Source organism: Protopterus annectens, chromosome 1.part0 (assembly GCF_019279795.1).
Source record: "Protopterus annectens isolate FY-2018-M chromosome 1.part0, PAN1.0, whole genome shotgun sequence".
Classification (NCBI taxonomy): Eukaryota; Metazoa; Chordata; order Ceratodontiformes; family Protopteridae; genus Protopterus; species Protopterus annectens.
Genome location: NC_056725.1, coordinates 294,981,495 through 295,003,505, shown reverse-complemented (window position 1 = coordinate 295,003,505; position 22,011 = coordinate 294,981,495). Strand labels below are relative to the sequence as shown.

General features: G+C 40.1%; 1 protein-coding gene across 1 annotated transcript in view; it reads left to right on the top strand.

Moving 5' to 3' along the window:
* PRKCE (protein kinase C epsilon) overlaps positions 1 to 20,761 on the top strand; it is a 3,007,622-nt gene extending 2,986,861 nt beyond the window's left edge. Inside the window, exon 15 of the mRNA XM_044059920.1 lies at positions 18,742 to 20,761. Coding sequence (XP_043915855.1) covers positions 18,742 to 18,888 — 147 coding nt within the window. The 3' untranslated portion in view covers positions 18,889 to 20,761. The remainder of the gene's footprint in view (positions 1 to 18,741) is intronic.
* Positions 20,762 to 22,011: the final 1,250 nt, after the last annotated feature.

Sequence of the window (22,011 nt, the reverse complement as noted above, 5' to 3'; positions counted from 1 at the left end):
GCTCCTTATTTTGAATATAAGATGCCACCAGTCTGGTTTGCCAGTCTTTTCCTTCCATGTCACATTGTAATGACCATGCCACACAAACAATATCCAGTACCTTCACCTTTTCTAGTAAGTGTCATCCATGTCCACAGACTTGCCAAAGAGTATCTGCTTAATTGCTACAATGATCTCATTCACAGAAATGGACCCAAACCTTACCATTTGCTTCTGACACTGCCATCTCAAAGGAGGTCCTGTCTGCCAGGCTCAGGATTTAGTGTATGAAGTTTACATCAGCATTTCTTTGTCCTTCTTGAGAATTGCCCAGGCAGTGTCATATTTCCCCCTCTAGAGTCAGTAGTTGGTTTGCTGCAAACTGTTTGAGTCCACCAGGAAAAAATTCTTCAACCTTGTCAAACTCCTTCCACAACTAGGTCCTTGCACTAGCCATTTCCACAACTATCTACCTCAATTCTGAACTGATGTTACCCTCCAGTCAGAAATGGGGGACCCCCTGCTAATATTTCTTAGGAAGCCTGTTTATTTAAGTTGATGGTTTCTTCACTGACAGTGTCCATCAGAATGTCATGCCATTACTGCTGTAACAAGCACTGACCATGTTTGGCCCTGCTTCTGCCTCAGCTGTTGAGGTTCTCAAACAGGATGCATTCAGACTTTTTAATCATGTCCTTCCTAGGTATGTGGGAGAAGTTATCCAGTAGGTAGCAGATAAACTCATACCACATAGAAGCATGTGCTGGGCACCCTGACTGTATGTTTGGCTTTTTGGCTGTGTTCAGCCAGTACTTCAGCTTTGTGATGTAACTCTCACCAGCAAATGGTGATCAATTAAAAACTCAGCACCACTGTTGATTTGTGGTGTCCAGATTGTATGGTCTCTGATCTAATGACTTGACTATAGAGTCAGTTGCGCACCTTTACCAGTTTGTTCTGGCACCATTAGCCCTTATGAGAAAAGCAATCTTGTATTAAAATATGGTTTTCATTATGGACATTACATGGCCAGCAGACAATTCCAGTCAGGCATGGCATTCTTCCGAGCTGTACTCCTGCATGTGTCTGTGTCATGTCCTCTGTGATCACTGAAGTTTCCCAGTAGGAATGCACTTTCAGGCACCACACCAATGTTCTCCATAAGGTTAAATCCCTGAATAGCTATTAGTTATATATACTTAAACAACATACATATTCTTTTCTGTAACTTACAGTTTTCCTCAGATGACCATGTCATCTGCTAGCATAAACTCCAGGTATGTAACTGTATGTAATGTTTTTTCTGTATCCCTGCACTCATCTGAATCCTCTGTCATGGGGCAACTCCAGTGATGGAGAGGGATCATTCCTAATCAAGAAATCTGGTTCCAGAGCCAATTTTGTGTTTAGATATAAGATTGTCTGGCTCTAGGTGGTACTTTTCAACCTCCAGAAGTATTGTTACTTCTCCTTTATCAGTGAGATGGTGTACAGTGTCCCTAAGGATCAGTGTCCTTTGCCATGGTCTGTGCCAATCCCACTTAGTACTATTTCTGCCTACCACTTGACTGACATGATGCCTGAGCCCATCCCTTTGCCTTGTGGATGCCAAAGCCACGTAGTATCTCCATGCAACTTTTCTGGGCTTTGTCATGTTCATCCAGCCAGCAGCTACTTGTCAGTGAACACCACTCCAAGGTCCAGCTCTAGAGGTGGGTCTGAGTGTGTCTGTTCTGGATGGATGTTTTTTTCTGATCCTTTAGCATAACCATCATGGGGGTCTACATTTGGATCATTCAGTTTATTCCATTTTCTTTTAGACTAGTTTGCCTAGGTTTGACCCTACATACTAATTGCTGCTTCATAACAGGGTGAGCGTTGATGCCATTTAGGATTCCTGTTTCTCTCTCTCTTCTCCTGAGTAGTTGCATGTTTGTTTAGAATGCCACCTTAGGATGTATTGTTACGTTAAGCAACTTTTTTTTTTTTATTAACTTTTAGTGACACTGTCATAGGACATTCTGTTGCATGAATGTATTGCATTTTCTTAGCTTGACAACCTGAATAGCAGGGTATGAAAAGGGCATCACATGTCTTTCTGAGATTTAGCTTATGTTGCCAAGTCCCACAAAGGGTTGATAAACAAGTCACGGAACATGAGACTCATTTCTAACGTGGCATCGTAGACAAATGTATGGGTACACATCAATCTTAAATCTTAACTGGGCTGTCATTTTTAGGCACAGCAGGGGATTCATACAGGAACCAGTCCCGTTTTATGTCTTTAATGGATATATTAAGGGCAAACAAAACAAGAATGCAAGGTTTCTACCTTCGCCAACTGTTGGAGTCCACATCCACAACTGTGTCATTAAAACTTTATTTTCTGTCACCTATCCCAGCTTAATCTTTGACTTGTGTGGCTGTTCTTCGCTTTCAAATATATTTATGTTGATATTCTTAACCTCTACCCATCCCTGTTTAGTTTCGATATGATACAAGTAGATATTAGCTTTGTTCTAGTCCCATTCATTCTCCTACCAAAGACTTACCTGCCACAATTCCAAACTCCTTTTTTTGTGGTATGTGATGTAACCATTACTTGACATAAGGAGCAGGTAGAGAAGATAGGATGGAGACTGGGGGGGGGGGGGGGGCTAGTAAGAGGTGATACTAGGGGAAGGGAGAAAAGTGTGTTTTGTGGAAAAAAAAACATTCTCAGAGCAGTACGTCTTTAATAGAAAGTGAGGTTAGCAGAAGGCTTTTACCCAGGTTGAGAGCAGGATTCAGTGAGATATTCTTTTACAGAATGCTTGAAGGTAGAACTATTTGGGTTAGGTTCATGTATAGCTCTGTTGATTCTCTGATCTAAGGGGTCTCTTGGGTAAATAGTTGAGGAGTATGGAACTAAGAGAGGGGCAGTTAACAGTTGTAAGTAATTACGATGTTATGGAAGTTCTGACAATTTAGAGTTTGAAGAGTGGTACAGTGATGGCTGCGGTAGGCTGCTTTTGTAGTAAAGTTTGATATTTTGTTATAGCATGATTCAAGTTTTCATTTTTGGGAGATGTTGAAATTTGTAAAAATAGCAACAACATATAGTATTGAGGGTAGAAAGTAAGTAGTGGCAAGGGTACATTTTGTAGCTGTGTTTAGAGTTTATATCTGTAGACCAGTCATAGTTTCTGACATTTTTGTACTATTCTGTATGTGTAGATCAAATTTAAAATTTTCATCAGTTGTTACTCCTAAGTGTTTATTGTGGGGAACAACTTCAATTATAGTATTATTCTGAAAATTGATCTTAATGGGGGCAAAGAAGAGAAGTTTAGTCTTTTTAGGGTTGAATAGGAATTATGAATCACTAAGCCTTAGTTCAACACTGGAGAAAGCTTCTTGGGTTATCTCTTGTAGGTGGATGAGACTGTTAGAGAAGTAGATGAAGGCTGAAACGTCAGCATATTGTATTAGGAAGGCTGGATGACATGAAATGTGGTGATCAATGATAAAGACATTGAATGGGAGAGGACCAAGACTGGAACCTAGTGGTACACCAGTAATATTAGGAAGATATGGTGAGTTAAAACCTTGTCATATTACAGTTTGCTGCCTATTAGATAAATAGCTAGAAAACCATTGGGTGGATAGAGGAGATAGACCCAGGTTAGAGAAATGCTGTTGAAGTTGTATATGAGAAACAGTATCAAAAGATTTTGAAAGGTCCTGAAATAGTGATAAGACAAGTTATCCAGCATCTCTGGCATTTGTGACAGTTTTAGTAAAAGAAAGTAATTCAGTTATTGTGGTATGTGTAGGTCAAAAGCCACATTTGATAGTTGTTAGAAGCTGTTTTTAAGAGGTATTCAAGCAGTTGGTTCTGGACACATTTTTCTAATTTCTAACTGAGGAAATGAGAACAAGATAACAATGGACCAAAAATTAGATTCCTCAACAGAATGACCTCGTTTATGTAGGGGGATGATGAATGACTTCTTTCAAATGCGTAGAACACAAGATTCACTAATTGATCTTTTTATAAATATTCCGATTGGATATACTATAACTTCTGCAGCAGGGTTTAAGTATTCTGCTGGGAGGCTGCCTGCAGAGGAAGAACTAGTTTTCAATTTAGGTAGAAGTGTTTTATTATGTTTTTAGACACAGGCTTTAGAGAGAAAGTTGGGCAGTTTGTAGAGGTAATTTGGCTGCGGTCAGGTGAAGGAGGCAGTAGTTTAGAATTTATGGTTGTGGTTGGAAGGGTGGATGAGATAGAGTTGGTGTTTTGACAGTTTGTAGGAAGAGTGGGGTTGGGAGGTTTATGTTACTGGTTGTGGAATAAATAAAGTAATTATTAAATAAGATGGCTGTTTGAAGTGGAGATTTATTGGGACTGGGAGTGGGATCAGATTTGGAACCTGGGCTAAGAAGTGAATAAATAGTTGACCAGAAATTTTGGGGGTTATTTTTTTCTTTGTTCTGGGCCAGTATGTAAAATTCTTTTTTGTCTTTGTTTACTTGAATTTTGACTTGTATCTAAATGTTTGTAAATGAATATTGGTTTTGTATTTTAACCAGTCTTCCCATGCTATATCTCTGTTACTCTTTATTTGTTTGCAGTGTTAACCATGAGACATATTTAGTATTGAATTTTTTTTCTGTGAAGGGAAGCTGCACTGTTGAGGAAGTCTAGGAAACCCATATTAAAGTAATTGCTTTGTATAGAGGTAAAGTTTGTAACAACACCTAACTTTTCACAAACACTGTTTAGAAGCAGACTACACTAACTAAAATATGTAACTTCCTTTCCCGCTCTCTTACTGAATGGGTACATTTCTTGCAAAATTTTGCTGTAACTACTGTCCCCACCTAATCAGCATTCTCAACAGGCAGGTATCGTGTTATCTCTTCTTCTTACTCATTTCATGGAGCCCTCAGTCTATGTAGGCCACCAGAATACGTACACTGTCAGAAAGCCTCAGCCTTTTCTATTGCTGGGACCTCATCATGTTATCAACATCCACATGAAGTAAGTGCTTTTCAAAGCCGGAACCTGTTTAAATCCTCCCTGCAATATTATATGTTTTGAGTACATTCCAGATGTGGCAACATGAGAGTATTTTTGGAAAGTTATCAAGGTATTACTTCATTTTCTGTTATGCTCTGTCTCATTTGTATTTTTAAATGTGGTCATGACTCTGATTGTATGCATCTAGTGTCTCTGTGTGTTGTATAATATGTTAATTTTTGCTGATGCAATGTTAGTGAGTATGGTCAGGATGGTGGCTAACATGATCCATTGTACCAACCAGCTTAACTGGTTATCAAACAAACAAATATGTACGTTGCAAACATTCTATGGCCCTTTGACCTGAGTGTTCAATTTCAGCATCTTTATACATCCTTATAAACTGTCTTTTTAAGAGTATCCTTTCCAGCTAATACAACATTACTAAATGACCCAAGACATAGACAGTCACAAGTTTTTTTTCAGTGATGTTGGAATTCTCAGAAGCACAATGCACTAATGCGCTGAGCTGATTATGAACCATGTTACTTACACTAATGCTGAGGAAATAGCTAAACTAGTGGCCAATAAATTCATCTGAAACTTTACTTATCTCTGTCCCACAAGATATACTTAAAATCGACTCACCTCCAGATGTCACACAGGACCAAGTCCTGAATATGCTATCAAAAGCTGTAAATATTGCACTGATTGGTCGTGACAGTATCCCTAGGTGCATCTTAAGTAGCATGAAGAAAGTAAAGTTGTGTAAAATCCTACCATAGCAGTAGATGTCCTTGGTTTCACCGCTGCAGTATTCATCATGTATGGGATTCCCTGCTATGGAAGCCCAATGTCTGGGCAGTGAAGCAAAGCCTATCATTGCTTTAAAGTATGTTGAATGTCACCCAAGCTCTCCTTACATAGCGTAGAGCATAAAGGTGATGTTCAGGCATACCATCCTCAGAACTGAATTCCCCAGTAGGAACACCAGTCCAAGGAAAACTAAAGAGCGCCTGTACATCCAGGAAGGAAAAAGATTAGGGGGATGGAGGGGAGGGAGTGAATACTGCAGCAGTGAAGGCAAGGACATGTACTGTTATGGTAAGATTTTACAAAACTGTACTATGTCTTCACATTCATCGCTGCAGTATTCATCATGTATGGGAGAATGCCAAAGCTCAAGAAGAAACTCAGGAGGAGGAAGCAGCAGTAGAGCCTTCAAAGTAGCCATGAAGAATGGCATCAGCAAAACCATCCCTAGCTCTGGAGATACCATCCAACTTGCAGTTTTGGTAAAAGTATGCACAGAAGTCCAGGAAGCTGCTTCAAGAATAGATTTAGTGTCTAGGCCCTTGAAAAAAAGCACCAGAAGAAGCCACAGCTCTGGTAGAAATAGTTTGCTTGGAAATAGCTAATCCTAAAGACCTAGGATGAAAGGAAACAAACAACTGATCAGATTTTCTTATAACTTCAGTCTTATCCAAATAAAATCTGAGCCGTCTATGCACGTCCAAAGTATGCAGCACCCTCTTACTGTCAGATTGAGGAGAGGGGAAAAAGTAGGCAAATTAATAGACTGATTAAGTAACAACTCATTAACCACCTTAGGCATAAAAGAAGAATTAGTACGCAAGGGCACCCTGTCCTCATGGAATATCAAAAAAGGCGGACAAGCCATAAGGGCTTGCAACTCGGACACCCATCTGGCAGAAGTAAGAGCTAACAAAAGAACTGTCTTCCAAGATCAATGTTGCATGGAAGCTGAAACAGCAGGCTCAAAAGGAGCCTCAGTCAGTTACTGCAGAACAAAACTAAGATCCCAGGGAGGAGGAACAGGCTTCCTGGGAGGTCTAATATTAAGGATGCCTTTAAGAAACTGCGTATCCTCAAATATAGAAACTAAATGAGGAGTCAAAGGCAGACAAGCAGAAAGAGCTGATAAGTGGGCCTTAATAAAAGAATAGGCCAAACCAGCATTGAGCAACTCACACAAATAAGAGAGGACCAAAGGAACATCTACAGTAAGTGGGCCCAGGTTACAAGAGAGACGTCAACTAGAAACCCTCTTCCATTTAGATAAGTAGGATTTCCTAGTAGTAGGTTTCTGGCCTCCTGCAGGACCTGCAGCACATCCTCAGAAAAAAAGGTGTCTGTGAAGAATCAAAACCCTCTCACCCACAGTGTCAGTTAAAGTGTGGACAGGTGGGGTGGATGAGAGATCCCTTGTCTTGTGTGATTAGATCCAACCTGTGAGGTACATTGTGATGATTGCCCCTGGCTAGATGCAGAAGTAGAGGGAACCAGTGCTGTTGTGGCCAAAAGGGAGTCACCAACAGGATTTTGGAAGAATCCTGTTGAATCTTGAGTAGGACATTCGGAATGAGAGGAAGGGGAGGGAATGCATAAAGATATATCCTCTTCAAGGAAAATAAGAGGGCATCCACCTTCCACACCAAAGGACCTGGGACTCTGTCAGAAAACAAAGGAAGATGATTGTTCAGAAGGGAGGAAAACAGATCTACTTGAGGATTACCCCACTGGTGAATAATGTCCAGAAGCATATCCCTGTGAAGTATCCATTTGTGGGATTGAGTGAAGGACCTGCTCAGTGTGTCTGCCACAATGTTCTGATCTGAAGGATATAAACTGCCTGAAGAGTCATTTGATACTTGACAACCAAATCCCTTACCAGAAATGCCAACCAGCAAAGAAGGTACAATCTTGTCCCCCCCTATTTGTTGATATACCGCATAACTGTGGTATTGTCTGTGAATAACTTGAGAAACCCCAGAGATAAAAGAGGATGGAAGACCTGAAGAGCCAGTATAAGAGCTCTCATCTCTTTGACGTTGATGTGCTCCTTTTGCTGACAAGGTGACCACACTCTCTGTACCTTCAGGGAGCCAACAGTTGCTCCCCATCCCACATCTTGAAGTGTCTGTGAACAGATCCTGAAAGGGAAGAGGGGAATGAAAATGGAGCCCTGGATTCAGAGACAACTGCTGAATCCACCAGAGAAGTTCCTTCTTGAGACAAGGAAGAAGAGGAACTGTAAAGTCTAGAGGATGCGCATGTTGAAGCCACACCAACATCGGAATGGTGGAAGCCATGAAACCCAAAGCCCTCACTCCCTGGCTGTAATGGAGGCCAGGGGAAGAAGAGTTTGAAAGTAAGAAATGAGAGTTAAGGCCTTTGGAAGAGGCAGGGATTCCAGCATTGGCACCATCTGACTCCTGCAACCTGGAAAGACTTGATCCAGAGAAGTAGCCAGAAAAGACTTTTGAAGTTTATCATGAACCCCAGGCTCTGAGAAGAGAAATGGCAAAAATGAAGATTTTGCGAAAGGATCTCTGCAGAGTATGCCTGAATCAGCAGGTCATCCAAGTAAGGAAATATTTGGATCCCTTGAAGCTTACAAAAAGCAATCACAGGAGCGAGGTATTTGGTGAACACCCTTGGGGCAGTAGAACATCTGAAAGGAAGGCACCTTCAGAAAAGTGTTTCGATGAGAGAGGTCTAGAATCATTCTCCAAGTACCCTCTTATCTGGGCACTAGAAACATTCTTGAATAAAACCCCTTCCCTCTTTGGGACACAGGCACCTCTTCAATAGTACCCTGAGACAACAGATCTCAAAGAACCTCTGGAAACAAAGGAAGTTGTTCCTGAGGAAGCTGAAGAATACCCATAAAAGGAGGATGGGATATCCACACCATGAAGTACCTCAATGCATGACAGAACCCAGGAATCCTGAGTGATTCAAAGCCAAATAGGAAGAGAAAGAGAAATGTGGCTGGGAACAGGCAGATAGTCAGACAACACTTGGTTTGTCAGGAAAGGAAGGCTTCTTAATCCCTGCAGTCTGAGTGGCCTTAGCAGGAGGACCGCATTTGCCACCCTTTTTGTGTTTTGCAGGAGGGTGAGATTGCCTACAAACAAAGGCTGGCTTAGAAGGGTAGTTTCTCTGAAATTTAGGTGCAGGAGAAACAAAGACATGCTTAAGCTCATGTAAAGCCTTCCCTTTGTCCTGAAGAGACTTAAATAAACCAGCAGCTGCTTCACCAAACAAAAGAGTATTATCCAGAGGAGCATCCAGCAATTTAGCCTTAATATCATCAGGCAAAGGTTGAAACCAAAGTCAAGAATATCTAATCAGAACTTAACCAGAAGCAGCAGCCCTACAAGAGGCATTTGCTGCAACATAACTACATTTGATAGAATGACAAACTAACTGAGAGGAAGTCCCAAGCAAGGAAAGAGCAGAAGATTTACTCTCAGAATCTGGAAGATCAGAAAGAAGCTGACAAGCCTGAGAAAGAAGAGCCAACACATACCTTGATATATAGGTCTGATAATTAATTGTCCTAAAAGCTAATGCAGCAGAAGTATAAGCCTTCTTACCCAGCCTGTCCATGGTTCTGCTGTCCTTGTCAGAAGGCAATAACTTGGACGAAAGAAGCAATTGAAATGGCTTATCAGAGGCTACAGACACCACAGAGAGGTCAGTAGCAGGACATTTGAACAAACAGGAACAGTCTTCAGGCACCCTATAAAACATGTCAGGCTTCTTGGAAGCACGGGGCAGAGAATCAGGTACTTTAGAGCATTGGAAAAAACATCAAGTAAAGCAGCCAAAACAGCAGGAATGGCCGCAGGTTTAGGAGATTCCATCTGCAGTAACTCCTAGTATCTCTTATGAATATCAGAAGTCTGAGCACAATCCCATCATCCTAGAGATTGTGTCCCCAAAGGAAATTTCCTCTGAAGGAGTATCAGGACTATTAGATTCCTCCTCCTCTGACCAATAGTCCAAAGGAGAAGGAATATGAGTAGAATAAATAAGGGATTCTTCATCAGAATCCGACTCTTCCTCAGGAGAATTCAGTTCTCTGGGCCTTTTAAGTGGAAAAGAGGACCACGGAGGAACAGGATCCGAACCCCCTTCAGGAGGCCTTAATGACAGTAAAGCATTAAATAACCCCTGAGCAAAGGTTTGCCACTCACTTTGTGGATCCCTACGAGCAGAAGAAACATGTTTCGTTTTCTGTGTATTTTTTAAGGGAACATCTGTGCTAGAAAACTGAGAATGTTCTGACTCACAACAGCATTTGACAACCATAGTAGGAAGTTCTTCCCTAAGAAGAATCTGCAGAACCCCCAACCCGTTGGAGACAATCAACCATGGTTCCCCCTGAATGTCCAAAATGGATGCCTGCAGAGCATCATTGGACGTGCTACCTGCCAGATCCTCGCCGGCCTCCAACCCAGTCGCGGAAGAGAAATCTGACAACACAGCCAGATGAGCCTCTGGGTTTGTAATAACCTCGGGAGAATCACCTAGCAGAGACTGCACAGTAGAAGATTCCAGTCTTACCTTTTTACCTTCTTCCCTGATGGTTGACCCTTGGGCCGGGAAGTTTCATCTATTGTATCTTTAGCAAGAAGCTTAAGACATTGGTTCACAAGATACAATGAAAGGGAAGAAAGGCTACTATGAAGGGTTTTTGGGATGAATACCTGACAAATTGTACAAGACGTATGTTCATGAGAAGCTCCTAGGCACTTGTCGTGGTGGTGTTTATGGGGAATCTGTCTCCCACACTGGAGTTTACCCTTCCTGGATGACATTAACCCCAAGCAGCACAAAAGGTTTAAAAAAAAAAAAAGAACAAAATACCAACTGGGCACTTATCGGCAATGGTGAGGACTTTAGCAAACAGGAGTAATCACCGGAATACAAAAATGCAGTACAAATGGAAGAAAATGGATGTAGGCAAACAGACCAACAGTTAAAAACAGTGTTCGGACTGGCAGCAAAGAAGTTCTGAGGACGGTACATCTGAACGTCACCTTTATGCCATATGCTACTCGAGGAGCATTTGGGTGATGTTCAACGTACCTTAAAGCAGTGGTAGGCTTTGGTGGACTGGCAGGACATCAGGTTTTCACAGCAGGGAGTCCCATACATGATGACTACTGCAGCGATGAATGTAAGGACATGATTTTAACCACCCCTTACTACACAGTTCAATTTCATCCTCCATAATGGTTTTGTATCAAGTGAATGGAGAACAGTACAGTCATTCCCCTGCATAAGGGAGGGCCTTCCACAGATCCAGGCAATTACAAACCCATAGTTTTGACCAGCCTCAAATACAAAGCCATGGAAAGACTTATCATGGAACTAATCAATAAGAACATGGGGATCCTTCAGACTTTGGACCCATCTCAGTTTGGATTTGTCAGGGGCAATGTCATGCTTACTCAGCTTGGTGGACTTCTTTCAAAAGGTCACCAAAGCAATGGATGAAGGTAAAATGGCACACATCACATAATTCAACCTGGCCAGAGCTTTTAACACAATCCCCCATTTGGGAATAGTAGAAAAGCTAAAAAAACTGAGAATAAACCTCTACATCACCTGCTGGATTGCCAGCTAGTTCACATATAGTATGCAGGATATCAAAATAGGTGAAGTTACATTCACAAAGAGAGCAGTCACCAATGGATCCCCCCCAGTGTTCGGTGCTGGGACCTCTCCTGTTTGATATCTACTTTAAGTAAAAGCCAATGCCAAAGGGCTTCAGCTGACTAAGTTTGCTCATAACTGCATGCTATAAGCGGTTATTAAATCCCCAGATGACTTAGGCATCCAGCAGGAATTTTTGCTCCAAACAAATAACTGGTGAGAAAATCATTGATTGAAACTTAATAACAAAAAATGCTTTATCGTATCCTGTGGGAAGTCATGTACTCCAGGAAACTACCACATGGACAGTACACCCTAGAGAGTTGGCTCATTCATTCAGGATTTGGTAACTTATGTGGACAGTGGCCTAACTTTCAACCAACATGTGACTGCTGTTGTAAGAAAGTCCCTCTGTATTGTGCAGCTTATAAACAAAGGGATTACATCTAGATCTAGAGATGATGTTTTGCCCATTTATTCTGCCCTTATTAGGCAAATCACTGAGTATAAAGCTCCCTTTGGCATGTATCTGTCCAGACGCATGCAGCAACTGGAACACCCACAGAGTTACCATACTAAAAGGATACAAGACCTAAATCATATGTCCTACATGGACTGCTCCAAAGCCTTGTCACTATACCGGTTATCCTACAGACTGCTAAGAGGTGACCTGTGTGTGGCATACAAGTTATTCCCCGACCCAGTATTGATGGACCTAATGCACATCAGCAAGTCAAATGACATCAGAAATACTCAGTCTAGGGATCTAAACCTTTTCTGCAACATGAACAGCTCCTAAATGCTTTATCCCATGCATGGGTTCCCTCAAATTATCTATGTTATGATCCCAGTTATTTTCATTAGGGGTAATATATAATTATCGACCATGGTATGGATGGGTAAGGCCAGTCTAACACCTAAAGGGATAGTTAATTCAAGTACCAAAAGGGAAATTGGCTTGGCTTAAAATGTCCCCAAAAGGCAGATAGCCTAGTACTTACCTATGAAATAATGTATAATGCAGCAGTATTGTGTGACGACTTTATACAGTGCTGCCTGCCTAGTATGTTTCAGGGTGTATATACTTTAGTAACATATTTCACTGGCCCTGAGTTTGCCTTTGCATGCTGTTGGCATGTGAGCTGGTCTGCTGACCACAAACTGAACTGTATGTGTACTGCTTTTGTTTAGCACACAAAATTCACTTTTACTCCTGTTTGTGTTGTCTTCAATTCTTGGGACTGGTACATAATGTGGTTACTATACATTGATGGCTTGAAGCTGCACAAGAAAGATATCTGAAGACATAAGCAATCCAAAAACATCTACTTTGATAGGAAACGTGACTCCATTTGATGTTCAGATTCAAAGATAGGAGGATTATTGTGATGTATTGCCTCTCCCTCACTCTCTCTCTGTCTTTTTCTTGTTATGAGAGCATAATTCCTTACCCCAAGAATCAGGTGATCTCACACATCTGTCGACCATCTGTGTAGTTGACTAAATTTTGTTGACTAAGTAGATGTCAAACAAAGGGGGATTCAACAATGTTCATTTCACCCATAAATAAATATATATATGTGTGTGTGTGTGTGTGTGTGTGTGTGTGTGTGTGTGTGTGTATTCACACACACAAACACACACACACACATAATTGCAATTATTATTATTGTGTTTCCTTCGTTGTTGTTGTATCTTTCAGCTTTTCCCGGTTAGAGGTCGCCACAGCGGAACTCCGGTCCGCTAATGATTGGCAGTAAATTTTTACGTACCGACTTGCCAGGCCTGACACACAACCTTCAACGAAGGTACGCCCATTCACGTGTGTTTCCTTTGTACTGAGGTTAATTACTTTAAAAGTTCTTTTTAGTTGTTGAGTAGTTTGTGTTTCATATGAGAAAGTGTGGTGCTTTTAGGCATATGGCTAGTTTTTTCTGTTGTTTCACAAAGGAAAAATTCACATCACAGTGTACTGTAAGCTCAGAAGGCTAGGTTTTGTCTTTGTTCAGTACTGACTACAGAATATTCCCTTTTCTTCAAGGTATGGTAATTTTGAAGTTGGCAGTATATAAGTTTGGGGTGTTTGGGGCTTGTGTCCCTGAAAAAAAAACCTTAAGAGTGTTGTCTGATATTTGCTCTTCTCCTGAATTTTGGGTCTGGCTTTTTTTTTTAGTATGTTAGCACATGGAATCACAAGTTTAGACATTTCAATAGGGAAATGGTTTTACGTGTCTGTCCACCACAAAAACACTTGACTCCTCTTTGGGATCTCAACTCAGTCTTAGAAAAAAACACACTTCCAGTTTTGAACCAGCTTTTCAGGTTCACTTGACGTGATGTCCCTAACATGGAAAACTCTATTAGCCACATTTGAGTTGCAGGCTCTAAGGGTGATTCACCCCTTTCTCATTATTCATAAGGCTATGGTAACCTTAAGAACTAATGTTTCCCTTATGCCAAGGGTAGTATCTGAACTTAACTTAAATCAGTTAGCCAATCAATGAGTCCATCTCTCTGTGTTTGTTCCTGAACCAAAAAACAGAGGAGAGAGAGAGAGAATTCTACAAACTCTGGATGTCCATAGGGAACTTGGGTAGTACAGTGAGAGCACTAAGGATTTTAGCTCATTTGATCAGTTCTTCACTTCATATGAGGGAAAGAATAAAGGGCAAATAGTGTCTAACCAGACTGTTTCTTTTGTTACTCTTACCATAGAAATACCCTTCCTCAATAGGTCAAAGCTGACTCTTCCAGAGCTTTGGCTACTTCTAGGGCATTTTGGAAGGGGGTGAACCCTAGAACCCTTTTAGAGGCAGCAACTTCGTCTTATGTACACAGTTTCACTAAGCATTATAAGACTGACTCTTTCGATTGGGCCAGAGCAGGATTTGGTAGGTCTGTCTCCAGGGGCTCTTGGACCTCTGACCCCTCTTTCTTCTGCCTGGCCATCTGGACTTTGGCAGTCATCCCATAAAGCTTTATTCTGCTGCAATGGTGATCTAATGATGAACATAGTACAGTTATGTATGCAAACATACCATAACTGTAGATGTTGAATACATTATTATAGTACTAACACCATCCAACCACCATCCTTTTCATTTTATTCTTCTCTTGTTCCATGTGGATCCTACTCTTTCTTCTTCAACCTTGGCTGAGTTCCTATTGTCCCTTCCTTCTTTTTACTAGTTTATAGATTTCCAAATTGGACTTGGGCTTTCTGCTCCATTTCACAGCCTCCCTGCAAGAGAGGCAAGAAAGCTCTGATTTTTGGCTGCTTTTATACCAGTATGTCCTCACGTTGCCTCTAGCTTATGGTGCGTTTGGAAGGATCCCACAAACTTTGATATATGGAACAGGCATCCAATCCCTTGGCAGCAGGATACATCCCATACAGCTTTAAGCTACTGCAGTACTGGTCTATTCAAGCATTTGCTGTTATGGAAAATTTGCTTATAGAACTGTACTTTTGTTAAAAAAAATCTGCATTACAGGTTTGCATGCTTGTTGTAGTAAACAGCTGCACATGACCATGTCTGGCAACCCTGGGTTTAATTCTCTGAACTTTACTTGTATATTGCACAACTCTAAAAACATCATTTGACATCATGTTTCTGGAGCACCCCTAAAGAAAACATGTATGCTTATTTTGCCTGTCTACTTTAAACAAAGGAAATAAAAATGATGTTGCCTTACTTGAATGTCTACCTACTGAAGCTTGCTGCTTAATAACCTCCATCGTGTATTGAAACCTGGTCATAAATTATCATATAGGACTTTATGTAACAAACCAGAGAAGAGTAAAGTTCCTTTACAGTTCTGTCTCAAGGCTGCTGATTATGATTTAAAACCTGCTTTGGAAAGTGTTCACTGGTAAGTGCTTAACGTCACAGAAAATTTTTGACATGTGTATCCATGGAACATAACCAACTTCTCAGGTCATCAACTTCGTCAGCAATATGGAGATAAAATGTTTCTACAGGGGGCAAGAACCCCATGCAGCCTGAACACCCCCTCTTTAAACTCAAGGATCATATAATACTGGGTACAAGTGGAAATGTCCTTACTGCCAGCATTACACAGTCCCAGTGCATGTCATGAGTACTTTCTGACTAAAGACTGGCATCATTGAAATGCACCTGCTGCTTCCTGAGTTGATGAATCCCAACTTAACAAAGAGCATGTCTCCTTCTGCAGTGCTTCTTCAAAGAGCTGATGCAGGAGTACACAGTGCTCTGTCTGAAATGCAGAACCGATTGTAAGTAGTACTGATGTTGCAAAGGTCTTATCCTTGATATCATTGTCTGTGATGCAGGTTTGAGTAGCACTCCTGAGTACCGGAATCTGCAGCTGTGGAGACTGGAGTGAACATCTGAATCCCCTCATGTGTGGAGTGAATATCTGAAAACCTGTCACCCATCATTGATGGAGGAGGGAGAACTCCACTAGAAATCTCCCCCTGTTGGAATGCAGAAGATGACAGGGCAGTTAGGAGAACATGGGTGAAGCTGGAAATGAGCATAAGCTGCGCATGAACAGTTCAATTGAGTTTACTCGCTGCTGTAGCCTGACCCTCTCAAAAGATAGGTAAAGTTAGTTCTTTATTTTATTTTATGTATTTTGATAAATTGATGTCACCAGACCCCTTTCTAAATGAAATGGGAAGGAAAGCTGCAAAGCTGCAGTTTTTCTTAGGAATAGCTATGAAAACAGCCAAAGCATAGTTCTCAACCTCTTAGTGCAAAAATCTGGACAATGCCTAAAATAATGGGGTACAAAGGCCCAAACATAGGAACAGATATTTATTAAATAATCCTCTTCTAAACTTAGTTGCTAGGCTAACAGCTTTTGTGTTAGCATGCATTTTCTGACATATATGAAGTCTGAAACTCAAATGTACATCATTATTTTGTGACTTCTTCCTCAGTGGTATGCCAAAAAGAAAGACACAAGTTTTTTGAGGAACAGGCCAAAAATATGAGGCAAAAATCTGGACTTTTGAGAAGCATGGTCATAAGCATAAGACACATCGGTTTACAACTCAAGACTTTAAAAACGTTGATTTAATTATTAGTTCATGTTACAATAAGGTATATTTGTCAGTTGTATCTTTCTGATTGCTTTTACATATTGACAGCTTTTGTGTATGTGGCAACTATTGTCTGTCAGAATTAATTGAAACAGTGCAGTTCTTCCTTGGGTAGATATTCAGTGTGTAAGTGTAGCAAGCAGCATGTCTTTCAGTTTTGTGTAATTGTAGTCAAACGGAGGATCAAAAACAGTTTCTTCAAGTCACAGAATAACATGTTAATCTGTTACAAGTAATGCCAATTAGAATAGCAGCTTCAAAACCAGTGGCTGTCTTTGTGTAACATACTGCTGTATGTACTGAGAGTTCCAAAACACAATTGATTGACACATGTGCCCAATAAACCTTCTAGTTTAGTTTAATGTGTTCTGGCTGATTTTTGTGAGTGGGCTTCAAACTGAGGAATGTAAACATTGTATTAAGTGTGCCCAGTACTAAACCTGCAGTAAGGACCAATCAAGAAGCTGCACTTCAGATCAGTGCAACTTAATGGGATTGTTGTTTCATAGGCAGTAACAAGTTATCCACTGAACCTGCCCACGTTAGAATGCTTCCTTTATAGATTGTGTTCTGAAGGAAAGGGAATTTGATCTTCATCTGGTTGGCTGTTTTTTGCCAGTTTTCTGTTTTTACTAAAGGCTTTAGTGGGTCAAAACTTAAGAAATTCTGTCAGATAATGTTGTCTTTTGCAATGGCAGCAGTATATTTATGATTTGTGCTAGTGTGATGTTTACTCTAGGAAAGCTTCTCTGTCCTATCACTGTAGTATAGGGGGTTGGAAGTGCTAGAGTGCTTGTAAGTATTCTGTGTCAAAAGGGATGCTTACTTCAGGCTATTTTATTTCTCTGACACCCCATGACCATCAAGCATCCCTGCGGCTCACTATGTTGACCCGTTCAGTCTCATTGATGAGACTCCCAAAACATATTGATGCCACTGTGTGAGGTTTGAGTGAAGTGTAGTGGCATCATTCACTGTAGAGTTTGGGTTTTCATCTTTAAGCCATACTGTTGCTCCAGTGCACATGCCCATTGTAGCCCAATGGACAGGCATGTGGCATATGTCTGTTAAGAGCATATGTCCAACTTCCTTGAAAGAAGCTCCTTTTGATAGCCTTGCCTCCTCTGCAAGCAGATACCTGCATAGTTTCCTAGTCTTCACTGATATTCTAGATGGAGATTGTATGCTGGGTATGCAGTCCGACCCTTTCATTAAAGAAAGGTGAGTAGACATTGCCTTGTCACTACTTTCTGTCCCCAGCCTCCTCCTTCAGCACCTGAGCCACTAATCAAATTAGGGTCTTCTGGATCCTGGTCTGGGCTTTATCCTTCTGTGTTACACAGCTGGCTTTTAAATGTCCTAAATGCTAACCAGAGGCTTGCAAGTATGTGCTGACATTCTTTCATTCATTTTCCAATATCTGTTTTGCCCTTTTGATGAATGTGGGAAAACTTGAGCCTGTTTCAGCATTCAGTGGACATAAGACAAAAAAAAAAACAGTCCTAACTAAGGATCTCTGTCCAAGACAGCATACAGACATGCACACACACTGCATATATACCAAGAGACAGTTTAGAATGTAGTAGTTCACTATGAGCATGTTTATGGTATGTGCAAAGAAGCAAAAGCATATCTCTCAGTGAAGACCCCTACAGCCAGGGAAACAACACAGACTTTACAGGGACGAGGTACCAGACAGGAATCAAACCAGGGAACAAAGTGCTGTGAGCCATTAGCTACACACCATACAACTTGGCTGAAACATTTTTACTTTGCTTGAAAAGTGCTGTCGATTTTTTATTATGTCCCTTACTGTCTGGTAGAATAAGTAGAAAAGATTTGCAGATGCATGGAGTGCTGGGAGATCAGCTTTTCTATTATGGTGTCAGTACCAGAATGTGTTTAACTGCTATCAGACTTTGGGGCCCACCTATAAAACCTACAGAACCACTGTCAGGTGTTTGTAGTACTTTATTTAAAACATTATTTTTATCTAAATGAGTTAAATACCATCATGGGAGCCGGAGAACTGTTGGTGGCAAATCTGATGCTGTCTGGAAACTCTTCATGTTAAAATTAGGATATATTTTTAACTAAAAAGTTCTGCTGTTTTATAGGGATAGAAACTGCATTTTTTGAGTCTTCTTACATAAGGAAAATGCCAAATTATGCAAATTGTTTTGCTTGTTCCTTTCAGAAAACCAAAAGAGATGTGAATAACTTTGATCAGGACTTCACCCGGGAGGAGCCAGTATTGACACCAGTTGAGGATGCCATTGTCAAACAGATCAACCAAGCAGAGTTTGCAGGGTTCTCATACTTTGGAGAAGAGCCGTTGCCCTGAAACAAACTGAGGACTGACAACTCATGTCATTGCTGCTGCTGTCCTGCAGGGTCAAAAGCCAGACCAAGACATCAGGCCGGTCACATACTGATTCCATCACATGAGCCCATACCCAGACCTTTTTTTTTTTTTATGTTTATTTTATTTGTCTGCATTATTTTGAAGACACTCCATTTTTGTTTCTCTGATAAAATCAAATGCACTCAGTTCTGTATTATTGCCACCAGCTGTAACGCACTGCTGTGCTTGGGTGAACTGTGAAATGCTATTCTGTTTTTGTTGCCACTTGTCATGGGCTGGCCAAGTACAACACATGTAAGAATGGTGCAGTTTTAATTTAATTACATAGTTACTTTAACACACAGCTGTTCCAAATATATCTGTTTTCTAAGCTGAAACTAATTCTATAGCTACTATATCATTTTATCTACTGTTGTAGAAGTTCACAATAAGTGTCCAGATTTAAAGATGACTTGCTTAGAGATAGAAATTTGAATTCTGAAGCACCTTATAAATGAAAATATTCGTGAAACGAAGATAGAAATAGCAACTGACTGATGGGTGGGACCCCATCGGAGATGCACAGTGCGGAACTTTATGTTGTCTCCTGTACGTTGTCCATAGTTAGACCCGTATGTTATGTACTGCAGCTATGGGGTGACTTCACAGATTGAGTCTGGCTGCTGGTTAGAAGAAGCAGAAAGTTAACACTGCCTACTGACAGTATCACTGTTTTTCACATAAAGAGGCATTGGAATTAGCAGTGGGCCACCACCCCATGCATCCTGCCCGAGTTACATGTGTGGGTTTTGAAACTGGCAGCAGTCACTAAAGAGCGTGAAATATGGGGAGACAGTACAAACTGGGCTGCAGGAAACCCAGTACTGGACTTCTTTCTGCCTTTTAGTGGTACATCTTGCTCACAGATTGTCATGAATAGTTGGTGGCTAAGATTAAAAATCATGTTGCAAATCGCAATACAAAATCATCAAAGGATTTCTGTCTTCCTATTAACTGGTTTCTGAAAATAGTGTGTGACACTTTAAAAAAGAGTTATACCTTTTTATGGATAAAGAAGGGGGGCTGGAAGATTTTCTTTGAGACCAAAAAATCATTAAGGTCTGATTGCAGCAATTTACTGCATATAGTTTAATTTATATAAGATGTACAAGACCACATTTTGTTGTCCATTTGCTTGGTTTTTCCAAATTAACAGCTTTGACTTACTGGATTTGACATTTCTTGCAGTGCATTCTGCAAAATCTGTTTCTCGGTTACAGCAGGGTGTTACTTTTATAGACTTTAAAAGTTGATATTACTAATGTTGCCATAGGAATTTAAAACGTAGATGCCTATAGAACAGTAAGGTTAGGAAAACGCAACAAAATGTGTGCAGTGTACAAAATACATTTGTGAGAGCAGCACATTTTAGGTGGAAGGTATGCCTTGTCTCTCCTGACAAGAGTGACTGGCAATAGTCCTAATGACAAGTTGGATGCATATGATGTGTATGAATGTGCATATACATCTGTATTTATAGGTATATTTACTATAGGTAGTATATATATTGATATATACACATGCACATGTATTCATGTACGTCTTTGTACATACATATTCACAGTGTTACAGTTAGGTCATTTTATTACCAGTATGTTTTGTGAATACTTGTGATCACAAGATACCGATGTAATTTTTATGGTTATAAATACTACTTTATTATTATTATTATTATTATTTACAGGACTAAAAAAGATAGCTGTTCTGGGGGTCCATTTGCTAGATGCACTTGGATTTCCCCATTGCACACAATGACATTACATTTGTGAGTGGCAAAGTAGCACTGAATGAGCTCTTTTGCCTTTTGTACAGATAAAGCATTGTATATATTATACATATATACATATATAGATATTATACATATATATATATATATATATATATATATATATATATATATATATAAATAATATATAAATATATATATATATTGTTTGCTGCAAGGCCTGTGGAGTTCATTGAACATAGAAATAGCAACTGCTGCATGTTCAGACATATTCAGAAATATTGTTATATAAAATAATTAATTATAAAGTCCCCATGTGCAATACTATGTATGTCTACTTGTTCATGTTGTTGTTATAAACGAGTCCTTTTTTGACATTCAACAAAAAGGCATAAAATATGTATTAAGCTATACTGCACCTTGTCTAGTTTGCAGACTATACAGGTGAAGTAACTGATAATAGCAGAGTGGAAGATAATCATGTGCTAACAGACTGCCTGTGATTCAGTCAGTGATTTTTTGCTGAAATTTAAAAAAAAATCTGCCTCTTCAGAGTCAGAATGTTTTATCCTCTTTATTCATTTTTTTTTTCTGGCTGTTCAGAGCAACTGTTAAAGGAAGTGACACAATTTTGTTTTTAAGACTCAGGTGTACTGTAGCTAAACTGTATTCTTAAAATGCTGTTGCTGTCTTTTTATTGTACAGAGGAATTATTTCTAATATTAAATGTAATATGCAGTTAAATTAAAGCAGCAACTTTTTGAGTAATGCTATAATTATTTTTTTTCTTACTGGTAGTGAACAGTTTTGTATTCTGTCAGTTTAGTATTAGCAAACAAACTTGACATTAATTGCATGCGCACATTAGAGGAAGGTTGTGACTGCCATTCCATCCATGCTCATATTTCACCCCCTAGCTGTGTGCAGTATTTTAAATATAATTACTGTTGCTTTGGACGTCCCAGGCCAAAAGCAAAATATTAAGTGTCCTTGTTCAAGTTCGGCTGGATAGCCCAACTGCAAGCACTCAGGACTGGAAGATATTACCAGTGAATGGGAAAGTTTGGCCAGTTTTAATAGGACCCTCCTTATTTACTTTCAAGAAAACTAATGGCTTTATCTGCTCAGGGATTTGAACTGCCCCCTCCCCTTCCACTATGGTTGCTGACAAAAGCATTTCTGCTGTGTATTTCTTTTGTGAAGCAAATAGTTTTATTTTTATTTTTCTTTGTTGGAGCCTAATAGTCTTGTTCACAGCTTGTATTCTTTAGCAGAGTCTCATGTGTGTCACCCTAGGTTGTTACATGGTACGCGTCTACACTTGTCCACCTCAGATT